The sequence below is a fragment of the Coregonus clupeaformis genome, chromosome 29 (assembly GCF_020615455.1).
Source record: "Coregonus clupeaformis isolate EN_2021a chromosome 29, ASM2061545v1, whole genome shotgun sequence".
Classification (NCBI taxonomy): domain Eukaryota; kingdom Metazoa; phylum Chordata; class Actinopteri; order Salmoniformes; family Salmonidae; genus Coregonus; species Coregonus clupeaformis.
In genome coordinates, this window is record NC_059220.1 from 607,435 (window position 1) to 629,110 (window position 21,676).

The window sequence follows — 21,676 nt, forward strand, 5'->3', positions numbered from 1 at the left end:
GTTGACGTGTACCTATGATGAAAATTACAGGCCTCTCTCATCTTTTTAAGTGGGAGAACTTGCACAATTGGTGGCTGACTAAATACTTTTTTTTCCCTCTGTACCATATGACAGACCACGTATACACCCTTCACACCCTTATTGACAAACAAACAAAACAAAAGCAAAGTATTCACATATTTTGTTGATTTCAAAAAAGCTTTTGACTCAATTTGGCATGAGGGTCTGCTGTACAAATTGATGTAAAGTGGGGTTGGGGGAAAGCATATGACATTATAAAATCCATGTACACAAACAACAAGTGTTCAGTTAAAATTGGCAATACACAAACAGATTTCTTTCCTCAGAGCCGTGGGGTGAGACAGGGATGCAGCTTGAGCCCCACCTTCTTCAACGTCTATATCAATGAATTGGCGAGGGCACTAGAACAGTCTGCAGCACCCGGCCTCACCCTACTAGAATCTGAAGTCAAATGTCTACTGTTTGCTGATGATCTGGTGCTTCTGTCCCCAACCAAGGAGGACCTACAGCAGCACCTAGATCTTCTGCACAGATTCTGTCAGACTTGGGCCCTGATATAGAATCTCAGTAAGACTAAAATAATGGTGTTCCAAAAAAGGTCCAGTAGCCAAGACAACAAATACAAATTCTGTGTAGACACTGTTGCCCTAGAGCACACAAAGAATTACACCTACCTCGGCCTAAACATCAGCGCCACAGGTAACTTCCACAAGGCTGTGAGAGACAAGGCAAGAAGGACCTTCTATGCCATCAAAAGGAACATAAAACTCCATATCCCAATTAAGATCTGGCTAAAAATACTTCAATCAGTTATCAAACCCATTGCTCTCTATGGTTGTGAGGTCTGGGATCCACTCACCAACAAATAATTCGCAAAATGGGACAAACACCCAATTGAGACTCTGCATGCAGAATTCTGCAAAAATATACTTTGTGTACAACGCAAAACCCCAAACAATGCATGCAGAGCAGAATTAGGACTTTACCCGGTAGTTATCAAAATTCTACAACAACTTAAAAGGAAGTGATGCCCACACATTCCACCAAAAAGCCCTCACCTACAGAGAGATGAACCTAGAGAAGACTCCCCTCAGCCAGCTGGTTCCTGGGAGAGGAGAGAGAGAGAGACGGAGAGAGAGATGACAGACTGTGTTCTGTCAGAGGAGAGGCTTCGAGGGGACTCCTATGTTAGGTACACCTATAGCTCATCTCTTGGCAGTAGTACTGTAGACTACTTTATCACTGACCTCAACCCAGATTCTCTCAGAGCATTCACAGTCAGCCCACTGACACCCCTATCAGACCACAGCAAAATCACAGTCTACTTGAACAGAGCAATACTCAATCATGAGGCATCAAAGCCAAAGGAACTGAATAATATTAAGAAATGCTATTGATGGAAGGAAAGTAGTGTCGAAACCTACCAAAAAACAATTAGGCAACAACAAATTCAATCCATTCTTGACAACTTCCTGGACAAAACGTTCCACTGTAATAGTGAAGGTGTAAACTTGGCAGTAGAAAACCTAAACAGTATATTTGACCTCTCAGCTTCCCTGTCAAATCTAAAAATCTCTAACAGAAAACTGAAGAAAAGCAACAACAATGACAAATGGTTTGATGAAGAATGCAAAAACCTAAGAAAGAAATTGAGAAACCTATCCCAACCAAAAACATTGAGACCCAGAAAACCTGAGCCTACGCCTTCACTATGGTGAATCATTAAAACAATACAGAAATACACTACGGAAAAAGAAGGAACAGCATGTCAGAAATCAGGTCAATGTAATTGAATAATCCATAGACTCTAACCACTTCTGGGAAAATAGGAAAACACTAAACAAACAACAACACGAAGAGCTATCTATCCAAAATGGTGATGTATGGGTAAACCACTTCTCAAATCTTTTTGGCTCTATAACAAAGGACAAACAGAAATAAAGACTCCCAGAACCCTCTGGATTCTCCAATTACATTGAATGAACTACAGGACAAAATACAAACCCTCCAACCCAAAAAGGCCTGTGGTGTTGATGGTATCCTACATGAAATTATAAAATATACAGACCACGAATTCCAATTGGCTATCCTTAAACTCTTTAACATCATCCTTAGCTCTGGCATCTTCCCCAATATTTGGAACCAAGGACTGATCACCCCAATCCACAAAAGTGGAGACAAATTTGACCCCAATAACTACCTTGGGATATGCGTCAACAGCAACCTAGGGAAAATCCTCTGCATTATCATTAACAGCAGACTAGTTCATTTCCTCAGTGAAAACAATCTACTGAGAAAATGTCAAATTGGCTATTTACCAAATTACCGTACGACAGACCACGTATTCACCCTGCACACCCTAATTGGCAAACAAACAAACCAAAACAAAGGCAAAGCCTTCTCATGCCTTTTTGATTTCAAAAAAGCTTTTGACTCAATTTGGCATGAGGGTCTGCTATACAAATTGATGGAAAGTGGGGTTGGGGGAAAAACATACGACATTATAAAATCCATGTACACAAACAACAAGTGTGCAGTTAAAATTGGCAAAAAACACACACATTTCTTTCCACAGGGCCGTGGGGTGAGACAGGGATGCAGTTCAAGCCCCACCCTCTTCAACATATATATCAACGAATTAGCGAGGGCACTAGAACAGTCTGCAGCACCCGGCCTCACCCTACTAGAATCTGAAGTCAAATGTCTACTGTTTGCTGATGATCTGGTGCTTCTGTCACCAACCAAGGAGGGCCTACAGCACCACCTAGATCTTCTGCACAGTCAGACCTGGGCCTTGACAGTAAATCTCAGTAAGACATAAATAATGGTGTTCCAAAAAAGGTCCAGTTGCAAGGACCACGAATACAAATGCCCTAGAGCACACAAAAAACTATACATACCTCAGCCTAAACATCAGCGCCACAGGTAACTTCCACAAAGCTGTGAACGATCTGAGAGACAAGGCAAGAAGGACCTTCTATGCCATCAAAAGGAACATAAAATTCGACATACCAATTAGGATCTGGCTAAAAATACTTGAATCAGTTACAGAACCCATTGCCCTTTATGGTTGTGAGTCTGGGGTCCGCTCACCAACCAAGAATTCACAAAATGGGACAAACAGCAAATTGAGACTCTGCATGCAGAATTCTGCAAAGATATCCTCAGTGTACAACGAAAAACACCAAATAATGCATGCAGAGCAGAATTAGGCCCATACCTGCTAATTATCAAAATCCAGAAAAGAGCCGTTAAATTCTATAACCACTTAACAATAAGCGATTCCCAAAACTTCCATAACAAAGCCATCACCTACAGAGAGATGAACCTGGGGAAGAGTCCCCTAAGCAAGCTGGTCATGAGGCTCTGTTCACAAACACAAACAGACCCCACAGAGCCCCAGGACAACAACACAATTAGACCCAACCAAATCATGAGAAAACAAAAAGAGAATTACTTGACACATTGGAAAGAACTAGAATGCTATTCGGCCCTAAACAGAGAGTACACAGTGGCAGAATACTTGACCACTGTGACTGACCCAAACTTAAGGAAAGCTTTGACTATGTACAGACTCAGTGAGCATAGCCTTGCTATTGAGAAAGGCCGCCGTAGCCAGACCTGGCTCTCAAGAGAAGACAGGCTATGTGCACACTGCCCATAAAATGAGGTGAAAACTGAGCTGCACTTCTTAACCTCCTGCCAAATGTATGACCGTCTTAGAGAAACATATTTCCCTCAGATTACACAGATCCACAAAGAACTTGAAAACAAATCCAATTTTGATAAACTCCCTTATCTACTGGGTGAAAAACCACAGTGTGCCATCACAGCAGCAAGATTTGTGACCTGTTGCCACAAGAAAAGGGCAACCAGTGATGAACGAACACCATTGTAAATACAACCTATATTTATGTTTATTTATTTTCCCATTTGTACTTTAACTATTTGCACATTGTTACAACACTGTATATAGACATAATATGAGAGAGAGAGAGACAAAGACAGAGACAGACAGAGAGTGAGAGACAGAGAGACTGATTAACAAATAAATGACCCAGACACAAACAACCACCCTACACCCCTACCTGCAGACGTAGTCAGACCTGCAGAGTCGCAGTGCAGCCAGACAGTTAGGTTTGTCCTTGTCTTCATAGGAGCAGGCTGGTATGATGGTCTGTCTCCGTCTCTCAGCGCACGCCGTGTCTGGACAGTTTGGAGTGGGTTAGGGTTGCATACACACTCTCTCTCTCTCTCTTTCTATCTCTGTCTCTCTCTTTCAATTCAATTATTATTATTATAATTTATTCTCTCTTTCTTTCTCTCTCTCTTCCGTTTCACATGACCAGCAGTATGTGGACACCTGCTCGTTGAACATTTCATTCCAAAATCATGGCCATTAATTTGGAGTTGGTCCCCCCTTTGCTGCTATAACAGCCTCCACTCTTCTGGGAAGGCTTTCCACTAGATGTTGGAACATTGCTGCAGGGACTTGCTTCCATTCAGCCACAAGAGCATTAGTGAGGTCGGGCACTGATGTTGGGCGATTAGGCCTGGCTCGCAGTCGGCGTTCCAATTCATCCCAAAGGTGTTGGATGGTGTTGAGGTCAGGGCTCTGTGCAGGCCAGTCAAGTTCTTCAAAACCGATCGTGACAAACCATTTCTGTATGGACCTCGCTTTGTGCACTGGGGCATTGTCATGCTGAAACAGGAAAGGGCCTTCCCCAAACTGTTGCAACGAAGTTGGAAGCACAGAATCGTCTAGAATGTCATTGTATGCTGTAGCGTTAAGATTTCCCTTCACTGGAACTAAGGGGCCTAGCCCGAACCATGAAAAACAGCCCCAGACCATTATTCCTCCTCCACCAAACTATACAGTTGGCACTATGCATTGGGGCAGGTAGTGTTCTCCTGGCATCCACCAAACCCAGATTCGTCCATCAGACTGCCTGATTGTGAAGCATGATTCATCACTCCAGAGAACGCCTTTCCACTGCTCCAGAGTCCAATGGCGGCGAGCTTTACACCGCTCAAGCTGACGCTTGGCATTGCGCATGGTGATCTAAGGCTTGTGTGCGGCTGCTCGGCCATGGAAACCCATTTCGTGAAGCTCCCGAATAACAGTTATTGTGCTGATGTTGCTTCCAGAGGCAGTTTGGAACTTGGTGGGGAGTGTTGCAACCGAGGACAGATGTTGAAAGTCACTGAGGACAGATGATTGTTACACGCTACGCGCTTCAGCACTCGGCGGTCCCGTTCTGTGAGCTTGTGTGGCCTACCACTTCGCGGCTGAGCCGTTGTTGCTCCTAGATGTTTCCACTTCACAATAACAGCCCTTACAGTTGACCGGGGCAGCTCTAGCAGGGCAGAAATTTGACGAACTGACTTGTTGGAAAGGTGGCATCCTATGACGGTGCCACGTTGAAAGTCACTGAGCTCTTCAGTAAGGGTCATTCTACTGCCAATGTTTGTCTATGGAGATTGCATGGCTGTGTGCTCGATTTTATACACCTGTCAGCAACGGGTGTGGCTCAAATAGCCAAATCCACTAATTTGAAGGGGTGTCCACATACTGCTGTATATATAATGTACACACACACACACACACCTGCCCCCCCTCCTACCTGTACAGGGGCAGAACAGCAGCTCGTGGGTGTAGTCAGGAGGGACCCGGTCGAAGAACTTCCTGAGAGCCCTGTTACACCTGGGCCTGTTACAGGGGCCTGAGCGGGCCGACGGCTGGATGCAGGCGGAAACATACTCTGTACGGAGCTTCTGACACGTCTCGTCAACGTTACACATCTTCGCCGCATCTAAGCAACGGTTCACCGTCGCTATGCCAACTGCACCTGTTTTGGAGACAAAACAAGGAAGGGCAGTTTAAGTCTGAGTGCCAAATGGCTCACTATTGCCTATGTAGTGTACTGCTTTTGACCAGAGCCCTTCAAAAGGTATAGGGCGCCAGTTGGAACGCAACCGTATAATTTTTTATTGTCTCTGTAATTTGTGACATATTCAATTTCAAACAATTATTAATAACACTAATTGCAGTCTGTATTGACAAGTGTGTTCAAATGAAATTCTAATGATTAATTCTAAGTAAATTAAAAAGTATTCTAAACTAATAATATATATGGAAAATGTATGCACTCACTAACTGTAAGTCGCTCTGGATAAGAGCGTCTGCTAAATGACTAAAATGTAAAAATATAATCTGCATTAGCTCTGTACTGAATAGAACAAGACTCAGTAAATGTTGAGGATGCCTGGTGTGTCAAATCAATCAAATATAACATAATATATCACATTATTCGTAAACAACAGGTGTAGACTAACAGTGAACTGTTTTTGTGTGAGTGTGTGTGCATACTTTAAAGTACTACTTAAGTAGTTTTATGTGGTATCTATAATTTACTATTTATATTTTTGACAACTTTTACTTTTACTTCACTACATTCCTAAAGAAAATAATGTACTTTTTACTCCGTACATTTTCCCTGACACGCAAAAGTACTTCTTAAATTTTGAATGCTTAGCAGGACAGGAAACTGGTCCAATTCACACACTTATCAAGAGCACATCCCCTACTGCCTCTGATCTGGTGGACTCACTAAACACATGCTTCGTTTGCTAATATAGTCAAAATGTTTGCCTTGGGGTAAGTTGAGCCAATGGCCATGAGGTAAGTTGAGCCAATGGTTGAGCCAATGGCAAGTTGAGCCAAGGCATTATGGGATATGAGGTAACACCAAAGCCTTAACTATGTAACAAAAATAAAAGTAAGTACAAAGTTTGTTAGGTGTTAAAGGCCTTATCTGAGAACGAAGTGTATGTTAGGTGTTAAAGGCCTTATCTGAGAACGAAGTGTATGTTAGGTGTTAAAGGCCTTATCTGAGAACGAAGTGTATGTTAGGTGTTAAATGCCTTATCTGAGAACGAAGTGTATGTTAGGTGTTAAAGGCCTTATCTGAGAACGAAGTGTATGTTAGGTGTTAAAGGCCTTATCTGAGAACGAAGTGTATGTTAGGTGTTAAAGGCCTTATCTGAGAACGAAGTGTATGTTAGGTGTTAAAGGCCTTATCTGAGAACGAAGTGTATGTTAGGTGTTAAAGGCCTTATCTGAGAACGTTGGATATAGTTTGCATCTCTGTTTGCATTAAGGTAGGCCTTTACTGAAAAGTATAATACATGAGTAAAACCCTAAAGTAAAGTACTAAGTAAAAATATCTGTACTTTACTATTTATATTTTTGACAACTTTTACTTCACTACATTCCTAAAGAAAATGATGTACTTTTTACTCCATACATTTTCCCTGACACCCAAAAGTACTCGTTACATTTTGAATGCTTAGCAGGACAGGAAAATGGTCTAATTCATACACTTATCAAGAGAGCCTCTCTGGTCATCCTACTGCCTCTGATCTGGCGGACTCACTAAACACAAATGCTTTGTTTGTAAATTATGTCTGAGTGTTGTAGCGTGCCCCTGGCTATCTGTAAATTTAAAAAACAAGAAAACTGTGTCGTCTGGTTTGCTGAATATAAGGAATTTGAAATAATTTATACTTTTACCTTTGATACTTAAGTGTATTTTAGCAATTACATTTACTTTTGATACTTAACTCACTAAACACTTCGAGTGTGGTGTGCTAGGAGTGTGTGTTGTGCTAGGAGTGTGTGTTGGGCTAGGTGTGTGTTGTGTGCTTGGTGTTATTTGTAAATTTACCAATTATATAAATCGTGCCACATCGCCATGATCACTAACAGCTGCGTGTGTCCAATGGAAACCTCTCTATATATATTTGTGTCCTGCAGTGCTTGACATGAAACGCTGATGAAGACAGCTTGCTGTTGAAACGTTGGTGAATAAATTATTGTATCAAAGCTACTAAAATGTGCTGCTTTTAATTTTCTTTCAGTGTGTATTTTCTATACAGCGTACTACTTTTGTGCACTTCTACATAATAAATATATGTACAGTGAGGGGAAAAAGTATTTGATCCCCTGCTGATTTTGTACGTTTGCCCACTGACAAAGAAATGATCAGTCTATAATTTTTAATTCTCTCTCTCACTGTTCAAATAAACCTACCATTAAAATTATAGACTGATCATTTCTTTGTCAGTGGGCAAACGTACAAAATCAGCAGGGGATCAAATACTTTTTTCCCTCACTGTATATACAGGGAATAGGGTGACATTTGAGACCTAGCCGGTTCCTGAATGGGTCAGACTAGAGAATGTGTCATGATGAGGAGGATATCTGCACCCAGATGACCCCTTCACCCCAATGTACAGTTGAAGTCGGAAGTTTACATACACCTTAGCCAAATGCTATATATACAGGGGGGTACTGTTGCAGAGTCAATGTGCGGGGGCACCGGCTAGTTGAGGTAGTTGAAGTAATATGTACATGTGGGTAGAGTTAAAGTGACTATTGTGATGTCACGAGAGGCTGTGTCCTGGAGGGACGTTACATCCCCCTGAGGTGGCTGCAAACCCAGACAGCTATGGCTCCATCTGCTGGTATGGTCGGGAACTCCACCCCTCTATGGCCAATCTTCCCACGCAGCTGAAACAAATGAGGAGCTGATGAGCTGAAGGTTTGGGAAGGGAAGAGACACAGTCTCCAACCTGGGCTCTCTGGAGGACAAGAGTGCTGCACGTCCACTTCCATGAGGAATATAAGGATTTGGAGATACTTACCTTTGGGAAATACTCACCTTTGGATATATGCACCTGTGGAAATACGTGAGAGACATTTGGAAGGACTTTTTGCTGGGTTGGCCACTAGCTGCAACGTGGACTACAGTAAGGCTGGGGAAAAGTTATCTGAGCGAGGGAGAATTATGATTTTGGATGTGGAAGAGACATCCCTGAACTGTTAACCCTTAAAGAGCCACAAGAGAACAGAATTTTGTTATATTTTCGTTAATTTCCCAAGACCTATAATAAAATCCTTGTTTTGTTTGAACCTTGTCTCCTTGCACTACTTGAGCAATCCCGCTGAAAGCTGTGTAGCCTCTCGTGACGTCACAGATGGTGGAGAATACGGGCACGCTCAAGCGTTAATAGTGCATGTCAGAGGAGGATACCGAAGGTTTGATCACCCAGTTTTCCAAGTTGGCCGTAGGCTCCCCGCCGACTGAAATGGAGGACATATTGAAAGCCCTTGTTGCTGGCCAGCAAGCCCAGATGCAAGCAAACGTGGCTCTCTTGGAGGAGCAAAAGAAAGCCAACCTTCTGAAGGCAGAGGAATTGCAGTTGCAGAGACAGAGGGTGGTCCAAAATACCCGCCCAATAAAGGCAAGTGACTTTATATCTAAGATGGGAGCTACCGATGACATTGAGGCATACCTGCATGCATTTGAGGCCACGGCCACTAGGGAAGCCTGGCCCAAGCAACAGTGGGTTGGTCTGTTAGCCCCCTTTCTAACCGGGGAATCGCTGAATGCTGTCCGGGACCTGGGCCCTGACCAGGTTACTGACTATGATGCCCTGAAGTCTGAGATCCTCAGCAGATATGGACTCACAAAGTTTGGTATGGCCCAGCGCTTTCACAGCTGGACCTTCCAACCAGACCAACCTCCTCGGGCGCAGATGCATGAACTTGTCCGAATCGCAAGGAAATGGCTGGATCCGCAGAGGAATACAGCAGCGGCGGTGGTGGAGGCCGTTGTGGTGGATCGTTACCTACGCGCCCTGCCTTATGAGGCAAAACGGTTCATCAGTCAACAGGCCTTGACCACGGCTGATCTGACCGTGGAAGCTGTGGAAAAGTACCAGGCCACAGCGGAGATGCTGAATGCTTCCCGAAAAGACCCCAGGAGTGCGGCCCCACCACAAATGGGAAGAACCCGTCCAAAGGACCCCAAGGTCTCGAACCCAGCCACGTCAGGACTTATCCCGGCTCCAGGGGGAGCCAGAAACCAGGCGGGTCCAAGAAGAGTACACCAGGAGGGGGAAACTCGACAGTGTTACCGGTGTGGGGAGATGGGACATATCTCCTGGCAGTGTGGGAAACCAGCCGATGAACCTATGCCCACTGCGGAGTCCTCCAGCTCAGCACCCACACACCGTTTTGCCTCGCTCTTGGGAGTCGTAGATGGCGGCCCAGATCGACCCCCCACCTGCCCGGTAACTGTGAATCACCATGATGTGGAGGCCTTACTGGATTCTGGTAGCCGGGCCACCCTGGTGCGTAAGGATTTGGTGGGCCCAACGTGTCTGACCCCGGGGAAAGTCCTCCCAGTTTCCTGTGTCCATGGGGACACCAGAGAATACCCCATTACTGAACTTACAATGACCAGCACACGGGGAACCATACACACGACGGCGGGGGTGGTTGATTCCCTCCCCGTCCCTGTCCTAATTGGACGAGACTGCCCAGCCTTTTACCCACTCTGGAGAGAGTCTCAGGAGAGGATAACCCGAGTACCTCGGAAACGGAGAGGCAAGACTCATCCTGGGAAGGCTCCGGTGCAATCCTCCGAGTTACTCACTCCCGCCCGGGCTCTGATAGGGATGGCAGGTGCCCAGACCGACACAGAGACGGAGCTACAGAATCTGGACAAAGAACTGTCTGGTCTGAAGGGGACCGCTGAGAGGTATCGTTTGTTAAAGCAACAGTTAGACATGAAGACAGAAGAGTTAGATATCCTCCAGGCTAAACTCCAACAGAGCTCCTTCCCTAAGCAACAGGAGGAGCTGGAGAGGCTGCGCAGGACCATCGAGGAGTGTGAGGAGACCCTGCGCAGTAGTAAGGAGGTCCAGAAGAAGGCAGAGGAGAAGTACAAGGGGTTGGAGAACAAGATGAAGAATGCGGAGGCAGAGAGAGAGAAGGAACTGAAAGCTGCTCAACAGAAGCTAAACTCTGCTAAAACCAAGGCTGATGCGTTCAGTAAGAAACTCAAGGAGAGACAACAGGAGGCTGAGTCCCTGGTCCTAGAGTTGGAGGAGTTGAAGAGAGAGCAGTCTGGCAAGCACCACGGCAATGCGGACGCCCTCTCCCGGCGTGATGCCTTCTTCGCTGCCTTTACCCGACGAGGACGTCGGTCCCGAGGAGGGGGATGTGTGATGTCACGAGAGGCTGTGTCCTGGAGGGACGTTACATCCCCCTGAGGTGGCTGCAAACCCAGACAGCTATGGCTCCATCTGCTGGTATGGTCGGGAACTCCACCCTCTATGGCCAATCTTCCCACGCAGCTGAAACAAATGAGGAGCTGATGAGCTGAAGGTTTGGGAAGGGAAGAGACACAGTCTCCAACCTGGGCTCTCTGGAGGACAAGAGTGCTGCACGTCCACTTCCATGAGGAATATAAGGATTTGGAGATACTTACCTTTGGGAAATACTCACCTTTGGATATATGCACCTGTGGAAATACGTGAGAGACATTTGGAAGGACTTTTTGCTGGGTTGGCCACTAGCTGCAACGTGGACTACAGTAAGGCTGGGGAAAAGTTATCTGAGCGAGGGAGAATTATGATTTTGGATGTGGAAGAGACATCCCTGAACTGTTAACCCTTAAAGAGCCACAAGAGAACAGAATTTTGTTATATTTTCGTTAATTTCCCAAGACCTATAATAAAATCCTTGTTTTGTTTGAACCTTGTCTCCTTGCACTACTTGAGCAATCCCGCTGAAAGCTGTGTAGCCTCTCGTGACGTCACACTATGCATAAATAATTAACAGAGTAGCAGCAGCGTAAAAAGGATGGGGTGGGGGGGGGCAGTGCAAATAGTCCGGGTAGCCATGATTAGCTGTTCAGGAGTCTTATGGCTTGGGGGTAGAAGCTGTTGAGAAGTATTTTGGACCTAGACTTGGCACTCCGGTACCGCTTGCCGTGCGGTAGCAGAGAGAACAGTCTATGACTAGGGTGGCTGGAGTCTTTGACAATTTTGAGGGCCTTCCTCTGACACCGCCTGGTATAGAGGTCCTGGATGGCAGGAAGCTTGGCCCCAGTGATGTACTGGGCCGTACGCACTACCCTCTGTAGTGCCTTGCGGTCGGAGGCCTAGCAGTTGCCATACCAGGCGGTGATGCAACCAGTCAGGATGCTCTCGATGGTGCAGCTGTAGAATTTTTTGAGGATCTGAGGACCCATGCCAAATCTATTCAGTCTCCTGAGGGGGAATAGGCTTTGTCGTGCCCTCTTCACGACTGTCTTGGTGTGTTTGGACCATGATAGTTCGTTGGTGATGTGGACACCAAGGAACTTGAAGCTCTCAACCTGTTCCACTACAGCCCCGTCGATGAGAATGGGGGCGTGCTCAGTCCTCTTTTTTTTCCTGTAGTCCACAATCATCTCCTTTGTCTTGGTCACGTTGAGGGAGAGGTTGTTGTCCTGGCACCACACGGCCAGGTCTCTGACCTCCTCCCTATAGGCTGTCTCATCGTTGTCGGTGATCAGGCCTACCACTGTTGTGTCGTCGGCAAACTTAATGATGGTGTTGGAGTCGTGCCTGGCCATGCAGTCATGGGTGAACAGAGAGTACAGGAGGGGGACTGAGCACGCACCCTGAGGGGCCCCCGTGTTGAGGATCAGTGTGGCAGATGTGTTGTTACCTACCCTTACCACCTGGGGGCAGCCCGTCAGGAAGTCCAGGATCCAGTTGCAGAGGGAGGTGTTTAGTCCCAGGATCCTTAGCTTAGTGATGAGCTTAGAGGGCACTATGGTGTTGAATGCTGAGCTGTAGTCAATGAATAGCATTCTCACGTAGGTGTTCCTCTTGTCCAGGTGGGAAAGGGCAGTGTGGAGTGCAATAGAGATTGCATCATCTGTGGATCTGTTGGGGCGGTATGCAAATTGGAGTGGGTCTAGGGTTTCTGGGATAATGCTGTTGATGTGAGCCATGACCAGCCTTTCAAAGCATATCTACATAATTTTCCTTCCTCATGATGCCATCTATGAGGCGAAGACTTTTGGAGGATGGCCTGGTGTCAAGAAGGGCAGCGAGGAAGCCACTTCTCTCCAGGAAAAACATCAGGGACAGACTGATATTCTGCAAAAGGTACAGGGATTGGACTGCTGAGGACTGGGGTAAAGTTATTTTCTCTGATGAATCCCCTTTCCGATTGTTTGGGGCATCCGGAAAACACCTTGTCCGGAGAAGACAAGGTGAGCGCTACCATCAGTCCTGTGTCATGCCAACATTAAAGCATCCTGAGACCATTCATGCTTCTCAGACAAGGGAGTGGGCTCCCTCACAATTTTGCCTAAGAACACAGCCATGAATAAAGAATGGTACCAACACATCCTCAGAGAACAACTTCTCCCAACCATCCAAGAACAGTTTGGTGACGAACAATGCCATTTCCAGCATGATGGAGCACCTTGCCATAAGGCAAAAGTGATAACTAAGTGGCTCGGGGAACAAAACATCGACATTTTGGGTCCATGGTCAGGAAACTCCCCAGACCTTAATCCCATTGAGAACTTGTGGTCAATCCTCAAGAGGAGGGTGGACAAACAAAACCCACAAATTCTGACAAACTCCAAGCATTGATTATGCAAGAATGGGCTGCCATCAGTCAGGATGTGGCCCAGAAGTTAATTGACAGCATGCCAGGGCGGATTGCAGAGGTCTTGAAAAAGAAGGGTCAACACTGCAAATATTGACTCTTTGCATAAACTTCATGTAATTGTCAATAAAAGCCTTTGACACTTATGGAATGCTTATAATTATACTTCAGTATACCATAGTAACATCTGACAAAAATATCTAAAAACACTGAAGCAGCAAACTTTGTGAAGACCAAAACGTTTGAATGGGTGATATCATTAAGAGCTACTACAGCTCAGAGAAGCATCGTCTTTCTTCTTGTGACATAACAGATTTGTCCAATTTAATCCCAGATCCATACTTGTTTAGTCCTTATAAAATCATTGTGATATAAAACTTTGTTTGGCAGTTTCTGTGGAGGACGGCTGCTGTCATTAAAAACCATGTATGAAAAAATATATAAACACTAACTGTAAGTCGCTCTGGATAAGAGCGTCTGCTAAATGACTAAAATGTAAAATGTAAATGTAATGCATGAACAACTTGAACAACCAATCATAGTAACGATAATTTAAGTCCATCAAACTATCTCTCTAAGAGTCTCTCTCTCTCTCTCTCTCTCTCTCTCTCTCTCTCTCTCTCTCGAGTCTCTCTCTCTCTCTCTCTCTCTCTCGCTCTCTCTCGCTCTTTCTCTCTCTCACCCCTCTCTTTCAATTCAATTTAATTTAATTCAATGTAAGGGCCTTATTAGCATGGGAAACGTGTGTTAACATTGCCAAAGCAAGTGAAGTAGATAGTAAACAAAAGTGAAATAAACAATAAATATTAACAGTAAACATTACACTCAGAAGTTCCAAAAGAATAAAGACATTTCAAATGTCATATTATGTCTATATACAGTGTTGTAACGATGTGCAAATAGTTAAAGTACAAATGGGAAAATAAATAAACATAAATATGAGTTGTATTTACAATGGTGTTTGTTCTTCACTGGTTGCCCTTTTCTTGTGGCAACAGGTCACAAATCTTGCAGCTGTGATGGCACACTGTGGTATTTCACCCAGTAGATAAGGGAGTTTATCAAAATTGGATTTGTGGATCGCTGTAATCTGAGGGAAATATGTGTCTCTAATATGGTCATACATTTGGCAGGAGGTTAGGAAGTGCAGCTCAGTTTCCACCTCATTTTGTGGGCAGTGTGCACATAGCCTGTCTTCTCTTGAGAGCCAGGTCTGCCTACGGCGGCCTTTCTCAATAGCAAGGCTATGCTCACTGAGTCTGTACATAGTCAAAGCTTTCCTTAAGTTTGGGTCAGTCACAGTGGTCAAGTATTCTGCCACTGTGGACTCTCTGTTTAGGGCCAAATAGCATTCTAGTTATATAGTCCCCTATAGCTCAGTTGGTAGAGCATGGCACTTGCAACGCCAGGGTTGTTGGTTCGTTTCCCACGGGGGGCCAGTATGAAAATGTATGCACTCACTAACTGTAAGTCGCTCAGGATAAGAACGTCTGCTAAATGACTTAAATGTAAATGTAGTTTGCTCAGTTTTTTTGTTAATTCTTTCCAATGTGTCAAGTAATTATCTAGTTTTTTTCTCATGATTTGGTTGGGTCGAATTGTGTTGCTGTCCTGGGGCTCTGTGGGGTCTGTTTGTGTTTGTGAACAGAGCCCCAGGACCAGCTTGCTTAGGGGACTCTTCTCCAAGTTCATCTCTCTGTAGGTGATGGCTTTGTTGTGGAAGGTTTGGGAATCGCTTCCTTTTAAGTGGTTATAGAATTTAACGGCTCTTTTCTGGATTTTGATAATTAGCAGGTATCGGCCTAATTCTGCTCTGCATGCATTATTTGGTGTTTTTCGTTGTACACTGAGGATATTTTTTGCAGAATTCTGCATGCGGAGTCTCAATTTGGTGTTTGTCCCATTTTGTGAATTCTTGGTGAGCGGACCCCAGACCTCACAACCATAAAGGGCAATGGGTTCTATAACTGATTCAAGTATTTATAGCCAGATCCTAATTGGTATGTCAAATTTTATGTTCCTTTTGATGGCATAGAAGGCCCTTCTTGCCTTGTCTCTCAGATCGTTCACAGCTTTGTGGAAGTTGCCTGTGGTGATGATGTTTAGGCCGAGGTATGTATAGTTTTTTGTGTGCTCTAGGGCAACGGTCTCTAGATGGAATTTGTATTTGTGGTCCTGGCAACTGGACATTTTTTGGAACACCATTATTTTTGTCTTACTGAGATTTACTGTCATGGCCCAGGTCTGACAGAATCTGTGCAGAATATCTAGGCGCTGCTGTAGGCCCTCCTTGGTTGGGGACAGAAGCACCAGATCATCAGCAAACAGTAGACATTTGACTTCAGATTCTAGTAGGGTGAGGCCGGGTGCTGCAGACTGTTCTAGTGCCCTCGCTAATTCTCTCTCTGTCTGTCCATCTCTCTATCCTCAGTTTCTCAGACTATATGATCTGTACAGATATCAACGTTGGGAAAAAACAGCGACTTGACTTAATGGCCTCTTCAGCTGCTCCCCCATCGACAATACCCTTCAGCTGCTCCCCCATAGACAATACCCTTCAGCCAGCTGACCTGCATCATATCCCCCCAGCCAGCTGACCTGCATCATATCCCCCCAGCCAGCTGACCTGCATCATATCCCCCCAGCCAGCTGACCTGCATCATATCCCCCAACCAGCTGACCTGCATCATATCCCCCAGCCAGCTGACCTGCATCATATCCCCCCAGCCAGCTGACCTGCATCATATCCCCCAGCCAGCTGACCTGCATCATATCCTACCAGACACACGTTCTGCCCCCCTCTACCTATCCCCCTCTACCTACCCCCTCTACCTATCCCCCTCTACCTATCCCCCCTCTACCTACCCCCTCTACCTACCCCCTCTACCTACCCCCTCTACCTATCCCCCTCTACCTACCCCCCTCTACCTATCCCCCTCTACCTATCTCCCTCTACCTATCTCCCTCTACCTATCCCCTCTACCTACCCCCCTCTACCTATCCCCCCTCTACCTACCCCCTCTACCTATCCCCCTCTACCTATCCCCCTCTACCTATCTCCCTCTACCTATCCCCCTCTACCTATCCCCTCTACCTACCCCCCTCTACCTACCCCCTCTACCTATCCCCCCTCTACCTATCCCCCTCTACCTACCCCCCCTCTACCTATCCCCCTCTACCTACCCCCTCTACCTATTTCCCTCTACCTATCCCCCTCTACCTACCCCCCTCTACCTATCCCCCTCTACCTACCCCCCTCTACCTACCACCCTCTACCTATCCCCCCTCACCTATCCCCCTCTACCTATCCCCTCTACCTACCCCCTCTACCTACCCCCTCTACCTATCCCCCTCTACCTATCCCCCTCTACCTACCCCCCTCTACCTACCCCCCTCTACCTATCCCCCTCTACCTACCCCCCTCTACCTACCCCCCTCTACCTACCCCCCTCTACCTACCCCCCTCTACCTATCCCCCTCTACCTTTCCCCCTCTACCTTTCCCCCTCTACCTATCCCCCTCTACCTACCCCCCTCTACCTACTCCCAGGGCAGACACAGTCAGGTCATCTATACTGCTACCAGACTCACCTGCAGCGATGGAGGCCAGGCGTCCGTAGTCGAAGCCCCTCGCCTCTGGTTCATAGGGGTAACTCTCCACCAGGCTCAGTCCTGACAAGAGGAATGAATGTTTTCAAGAAGAATCATCCAACATGGTTAGTAATTAAAGTACACATTCATTCAAGATCTGACCGAGTAGGGTTCCCTAATCCTATGTCTGACCCTTAACCTCTGACCCCTCCCCTGGCCCTTCCTGGCTCCAGTATATACTGAAGCAGTTCTTCTCTCTCTAAGCCTCCCCCTAACCATAACCCTCCACCTCCCCCTAACCATAACCCTCCCCCTAACCCTAACCATAACCCTCCCCCTAACCATAACCCTCCACCTCCACCTCCCCCTAACCATAACCCTCCACCTCCCCATAACCATAACCCTCCCCCTAACCCTAACCATAACCCTCCCCCTAACCATAACCCTCCACCTCCCCCTAACCATAACCCTCCACCTCCCCATAACCATAACCCTCCACCTAACCATAACCCTCCACCTCCCCCTAACCATAACCCTCCACCTAACCATAACCCTCCCCCTAACCCTAACCATAACCCTCCACCTCCCCCTAACCATAACCCTCCCCCTAACCATAACCCTCCCCTCCCCCCTAACCCTAACCCTCCCCCTCCCCCTAACCATAACCCTCCCCTCCCCTAACCATAACTCTCCCCCTAACCATAACCCTCCCCCTCCCCCTAACCATAACCCTCCCCCTAACCATAACCCTCCCCTCCCCCTAACCATAACCCTCCCCCTAACCATAACCCTCCCCCTCCCCCTAACCCTAACCTCCCCTAACCCTAACCATAACCCTCCACCTCCCCTAACCATAACCCTAACCATAACCCTCCCCCTAACCCTAACCATAACCCTCCACCTCCCCCTAACCATAACCCTCCCCTAACCATAACCCTCCCCTAACCATAACCCTCCTCATAACCCTCCACCTCCCCTAACCATAACCCTCCACCTCCCCCTAACCATAACCCTCCACCTCCCCCTAACCATAACCCTCCCCCCTAACCATAACCCTCCCCCTCCCCCTAACCATAACCCTACCCCCTAACCATAACCCTCCACCTCCCCCTAACCATAACCCTACCCATAACCATAACCCTCCACCTCCCCTAACCATAACCCTACCCCTAACCATAACCCTCCACCTCCCCCTAACCATAACCCTCCCCCTAACCATAACCTCCACCTCCCCCTAACCATAACCCCCCCTAACCATAACCCTCCCCCATAACCATAACCCTCCCCCTAACCATAACCATAACCCTCCCCCTAACCATAACCATAACCCTCCACCTCCCCCTAACCATAACCCTCCCCCTAACCATAACCATAACCCTGCCCCTAACCATAACCATAACCCTCCCCCTAACCCTAACCATAACCCTCCACCTCCCCCTAACCATAACCCTCCCCATAACCATAACCCTCCCCCTAACCATAACCATAACCCTCCACCTCCCCCTAACCATAACCCTCCCCCTAACCATAACCATAACCCTCCCCCTAACCATAACCATAACCCTCCACCTCCCCTAACCATAACCCTGCCCCTAACCATAACCATAACCCTCCCCCTAACCCTAACCATAACCCTCCACCTCCCCCTAACCATAACCCTCCCCTAACCATAACCCTCCCCCTAACCATAACCATAACCCTCCACCTCCCCCTAACCATAACCCTCCACCTCCCCCTAACCATAACCATAACCCTCCACCTCCCCCTAACCATAACCCTCCACCTCCCCCTAACCATAACCCTCCCCATAACCATAACCATAACCCTCCACCTCCCCCTAACCATAACCCTCCCCCATAACCATAACCCTCCCCCCTAACCATAACCATAACCCTCCACCTCCCCCTAACCATAACCCTCCCCCTAACCATAACCATAACCCTCCCCCTAACCCTAACCATAACCCTCCACCTCCCCCTAACCATAACCCCCTAACCATAACTCTCCCCCTAACCAGTTTTTACACCATCCATTAGCACCATCCATTAACACCAACCATTCACTGTAGAACTTGAAGAGCTGAGCGAAATACAAAAATGGAGGCAAAAATAAGTTGGCCTAATACAGTGCATTCGGAAAGTATATACAGTGAGGGAAAAAAATATTTGACCCCCTGCTGATTTTGTACGTTTGCCCACTGACAAAGACATGATCAGTCTATAATTTTAATGGTAGGTTTATTTGAACAGTGAGAGACAGAATAACAACAACAAAAAATCCAGAAAAACACATGTCAAAAATGTTATAAATTGATTTGCATTTTAATGAGGGAAATAAGTATTTGACCCCCTCTCAATCAGAAAGATTTCTGGCTCCCAGGTGTCTTTTATACAGGTAACGAGCTGAGATTAGGAGCACACTCTTAAAGGGAGTGCTCCTAATCTCAGTTTGTTACCTGTATAAAGACACCTGTCCACAGAAGCAATCAATCAATCAGATTCCAAACTCTCCACCATGGCCAAGACCAAAGAGCTCTCCAAGGATGTCAGGGACAAGATTGTAGACCTACACAAGGATGGAATGGGCTACAAGACCATCGCCAAGCAGCCTGGTGAGAAGATGACAACAGTTGGTGTGATTATTCGCAAATGGAAGAAACACAAAATAACTGTCAAGCTCCCTTGGCCTGGGGCTCCATGCAAGATCTCACCTCGTGGAGTTGCAATGATCATGAAAACGGTGAGGAATCAGCCCAGAACTACACGGGACGATCTTGTCAATGATCTCAAGGCAGCTGGGACCATAGTCACCAAGAAAACAATTGGTAACACACTACGCCGTGAAGGACTGAAATCCTGCAGCGCCCGCAAGGTCCCCCTGTTCAAGAAAGCACATATACAGGCCCGTCTGAAGTTTGCCAATTAACATCTGAATGATTCAGAGGAGAACTGGATGAAAGTATTGTGATCAGATGAGACCAAAATCGAGCACTTTGGCATCAACTCAACTTCGCCGTGTTTGGAGGAGGAGGAATGCTGCCTATGACCCCAAGAACACCATCCCCACTGTCATACATGGAGGTGGAAACATTATGCTTTGGGGGTGTTTTTCTGCTAAGGGGACAGGACATCTTCACCGCATCAAAGGACGATGGACGGGGCCATGTACTGTCAAATCTTGGGTGAGAACCTCCTTCCCTCAGGCAGGGCATTGAAAATGGGTCGTGGATGGGTATTCCAGCATGACAATGACCCAAAACACACGGCCAAGGCAACAAAGGAGTGGCTCAAGAAGAAGCACATTAAGGTACTGTAGTGGCCTAGCCAGTCTCCAGACCTTAATCCCATAGAAAATCTGTGGAGGGAGCTGAAGGTTCGAGTTGCCAAATGTCAGCCTCAAAACCTTAATGACTTGGAGAAGATCTGCAACGAGGAGTCGGACAAAATCCCTCCTGAGATATGTGCAAACCTGGTGGCCAACTACAAGAAACGTCTGACATCTGTGATTGCCAACAAGGGTTTTGCCACCAAGTACTAAGTCATGTTTTTGCAGTGGGGTCAAATACTTATTTCCCTCATTAAAATGCAAATCAATTTATAACATTTTTGACATGCGTTTTCTGGATTTTTTTGTTGTTGTTCTGTCTCTCACTGTTCAAATAAACCTACCTGTCACGCCCTGACTCAGGGGACGCTTAAATGTTGAGTCAGGGGTGTGTATGTTCTATGTTGGGTATTTCTATGTTGGTGTTCTATTATGTGTATTTCTATGTTGGCCAGTGTGGTTCCCAATCAGAGGCAGCTGTAGCTCGTTGTCTCTGATTGGGGACCATACTTAGGCAGCCTATTGGCACTAGTGGGTTGTGGGATCTTGTTCTGTGTTAGGTATGTTGTTTGTGTACCTTGGACTTCACGTTTCGTTTCTTGTTTTGTCGTTGTGTTTATGAGTCAAATAAACATGTATGCATATCACGCTGCGCCTTGGTCTGACCCGTTTCATGAACGAGATGTGACACTACAATTAAAATTATAGACTGATCATGTCTTTGTCAGTGGGCTAACGTACAAAATCAGCAGGGGGATCAAAACTTTTTTCCCTCACTGTAGACCCCTTGACTTTTTCCACATTTGTTTTACGTTCCAGCCTTATTCTAAAATGGTCAAATAAATTTTTTCCCTCATCAATCTGCACACAATACCCCATAAAGACAAAGCGAAAATAGGTTTTCTGAAATGTTTGCAAATGTATTTAAAATAAAAAACTGAAATACCTTATTTACATAAGTATTCAGACCCTTTGCTGTGAGACTCAAAATTGAGCTCAGGTGCATCCTGTTTCCATTGATGATCCTTGAGATGTTTCTATAACTTGATTGGAGTCCACCTGTGGTAAATTCAATTAATTGGACATGATTTGGAAAGGTATACACCTGTCTATATAAGGTCCCACAGTTGACAGTGCATGTCAGAGCAAAAACCAAGCCATGAGGTCGAAGGTATTTTCCGTAGAGTGCCGAGACAGGATTGTGTCGAGGCACAGATCT

The 21,676-nt window shown here is 46.2% G+C and overlaps 1 protein-coding gene across 1 annotated transcript in view; it reads right to left on the reverse strand.

Annotated features, from left to right (window-relative positions):
• LOC121544206 (GDNF family receptor alpha-4-like) overlaps positions 1-21,676 on the reverse strand; it is a 90,818-nt gene that overhangs the window by 46,240 nt on the left and 22,902 nt on the right. Inside the window, exons 5-6 of the mRNA XM_045209032.1 lie at positions 5,646-5,864; positions 4,110-4,227 (exon numbers count right to left, since the gene is read on the reverse strand). Of these exons, the coding sequence (XP_045064967.1) occupies positions 4,110-4,227; positions 5,646-5,864 (337 nt within the window). The remainder of the gene's footprint in view (positions 1-4,109; positions 4,228-5,645; positions 5,865-21,676) is intronic.